The 3,147-nt window shown below is 35.8% G+C and overlaps 1 protein-coding gene across 1 annotated transcript; it reads right to left on the bottom strand.

The window, feature by feature from the left end:
* Positions 1-1,001: 1,001 nt before the first annotated feature.
* Positions 1,002-1,804, bottom strand: LOC126598727 (dirigent protein 22-like). Its single transcript, XM_050265092.1, has one exon. The coding sequence runs from the start codon at positions 1,720-1,722 to the stop codon at positions 1,174-1,176; it is 549 nt and encodes a 182-aa protein (XP_050121049.1). The 5' UTR covers positions 1,723-1,804; the 3' UTR covers positions 1,002-1,173.
* Positions 1,805-3,147: the final 1,343 nt, after the last annotated feature.

Here is a 3,147-nt window from a genome sequence, read left to right as displayed (position 1 = left end):
CTTCTGTGTGCTCTTACTTTTCCTTTTACCCTAGTGTATGGTCATTCAGTAGACTACAAAATTTGTTTTGATGTATGTATACTGTGTTAGTACTATGAATCTCAACTTATGAAGGCCAAAAGTACGATGGAAAGTTCAGTTTCCAAAGCAGTAGAGAGAGCTCTAAATTCCAAGATGCGGGTTTTTTCAAGTGAAACTGGAGAAATGTCTGGTGGAAAAAATGGTGTTGAAGATGTGAGTTTCTATTGTAATGTACTCCTCTTCACGTTATATTTACTTTGGATTTTGGCATAGGTATGTTGTGTTCATGCGAATTTTATTTTATTTTATTTTTTTTGTGTGTTTCTTTCTTAGATCAACCGTAATCTCATCAAAGACGAAACCTAGCACCGACAATTGAAGCAAATTGAAGAGAGGTACGTACGTACTTCCTCTTCATAGTTGAGTGATCAATTCGTCCCGTTTGAATGCTAACAGTTTTCGCTAGGACCATGAAGGTAATAATATGGGTTTCAGAATCTGAAATGTGAAATATAGAGAGGCATTTAGGCTGAACCCTGAAATGTGAAATATAGAGTAGCATTTAGTATGTGCCAAAACCACAACTTTATTCTTTCTTCCCACTTCCCCCTCCTGTCGCACTCAACCAAGATCGAATACGACATCAGGACCGATATGCCAGTGCTAGATCGATTTAGGATAATGGCACAGAGGACTTATGAGTTTATTAGTCGCACTGTATTGTTTCCTATCTGTATATTTCATCATTTAAACACCTTGGTTAATAAAGTTGTAGGTGACAAAGCTGACAAAGTAGCCATTGGCTATGGAACTTGAGGCTCTGAAGTTTGAGCGCATAACACATTCGAGGGGTATATTTACTCAGTGAATTTTGAGCCTATTCAAGGCTTTGTAATGTTTGAGCAAACTTTGCTAATATCCCTTCCACGTAATTGCATACTTAACGGAACTCGGATGGAGTTCACAAAAACATGGTAAAATGAATGAAATATGAGTTTTAAGAGATTAAGGAACCACTTTTCAATTACAAGAAATAAAGCGAAACTTAAATTTTGTTTATACACCAAAAAGCAAAACCCCACCACTCCACCTACTACACTTTGACCAAAACACAGCGAAGACAGCATTGTGGAGATGAGAAAAGCAGACAAGTCAATAATGGAAGACAAACGCATCATATTCAACAAGAGCATCCCCACTAGTTGCATTAAACGTGACAGTCTTCGCCTGAACATACCCGCGAGCCAGCCGGAAAACCCCACTTCCACCGATTACCGGCATCTCTCTAACGGCTTCAAGCACGGAGTTTCGACCCAGCACACTGAGACTGCTCCCATTATAATTGCCTTCATAAAATACGAAGTTCATGGCCATCAACAAAGCATCTTCACTCTGTGAGGCTGACCCGTATAACCCCTGTGCTCTCCCCACAAGTTTGGAGCTCCTTGTGGGGCCTACGGTTAGCGGGTCGTCGAACATGGCTATAGAGCCGAATAGGGTTGGAGATTTTTTGGAGATGGGTGTTTGGGCAACCCAGACGGCAGCAGGGTTTGGACCGCTGACTATGTCATGGAAGTAGAAATGGAGGTGGCTTAGCTTTTCTTGGTTTTTGAGCCCTAGGGTTGTAGAGAAGAGAACAGTGAAGGAAAATATGAGTAGGGTAGATGGTAGATCTGGGAGGGTTTGGGAGGTTTTGGCCATGGCTGGAAATGAATTTGGAATTGCAGGTTTCGAATATTTTGTGTTTCTGACTTTATGGTTTATATACAAATACAATCGAGCATAATTTGTTTAGTGTGAGATTTGAATACAGGGTAGGGCAAGGAAGCTAAATTTGAAAAATAAACTAAATTATATATATCATCAATAGAAATTGGTACGTTTATCAATGTTTAAGTAATAAATCAATCATCAACTTTCATATCTTTTAATTTTTAATAATTAGTTTACGAATTTAGTCTCTTTAGCATAAGAGATTCTTTAGTGTGACTGGTACACGAGGTGGTACACCTCGTGTCACTATACAAATTGTGGGATATGTGTGCTAAAAAGTTAATAGCTTAAAAAATAAATTTTTTCATCACTTCTATTAAAACACATGATATACTATTTGTGTTTCGATCACAATTAAAATTTTCTCCTCCAGCGTTACTCTAGAATATACTGTTGATGGAAGAGGACGTGTAAATTGAACGAAAGCAGGTGTGGTGGCATTGTCATGATGACATTGTGGGTGCGACAGCTGAAGAATTATTATGAATGGAATCTTATGGTATTATTTGGAATAATTAAATAAATTAATATACCAAACAATTTTTTTATCATTAATATTTTCATTTGAAAAGAATTTATTTTCACGTTTTTCATATCCACATAATGGGGTTGCTTTTTTCGAATTTGAAAATTCTTCATGTACTATGAAGAGAAGTATCACCTAATCAGTAATTCAATAATTAATTGGTCACTATGAAGTATATGTTCTGGTTTGATTAATTGTATATTTCTTTTTTAATTATAATTTAATAAAAATCCCCAATATTACTAATGCGGCGACAATATAATATACCCACTTTTAATCAAATTTCAATGACATTCTATAATACTTTCACTCCCCCCCCCCTCCAATTCTATTATAAATTAGAGTAAACAAACATCTAATTAAATAAACTTTTTGGAAAGCACATCCATTTTATAATCTTACACACTTCTCTCGTTTGATTTATTCAATCTGATGGTCATAAATAAAGAGATATGTGAGAAACTAAAATGGTGTGTAAAAATCACTTCTTGAACTCTTTAATTAACATGATATTTATATATTATTTGCAACTTATCTGATACAAAACTTCGTTTCCCTAACACTTTCCTATAATTTTATAATCTTCATCACATAGTTGAACCCTAAACCCTGTTCGTAACCTCTTTTTGTGACAAGGCACAGAAGTCTGAGTCATCATCTGAGTTAAGGTCATCAATAGGTCATCCCCTCTGAGGGTCGGGTTCAAGGAACCCACTATGATACCATGTTAACATTTCAAACCATTTATTTTGGTATGTCAAACAACAAGAAAATAAGGGATATGATATATTGAGACTTAATACACGTTAACTTAATATTGGTTTAAT

Source organism: Malus sylvestris, chromosome 14 (genome assembly GCF_916048215.2).
Source record: "Malus sylvestris chromosome 14, drMalSylv7.2, whole genome shotgun sequence".
NCBI classification, from domain to species: Eukaryota; Viridiplantae; Streptophyta; class Magnoliopsida; order Rosales; family Rosaceae; genus Malus; species Malus sylvestris.
This window is presented reverse-complemented; position numbering and strand designations above follow the sequence as displayed.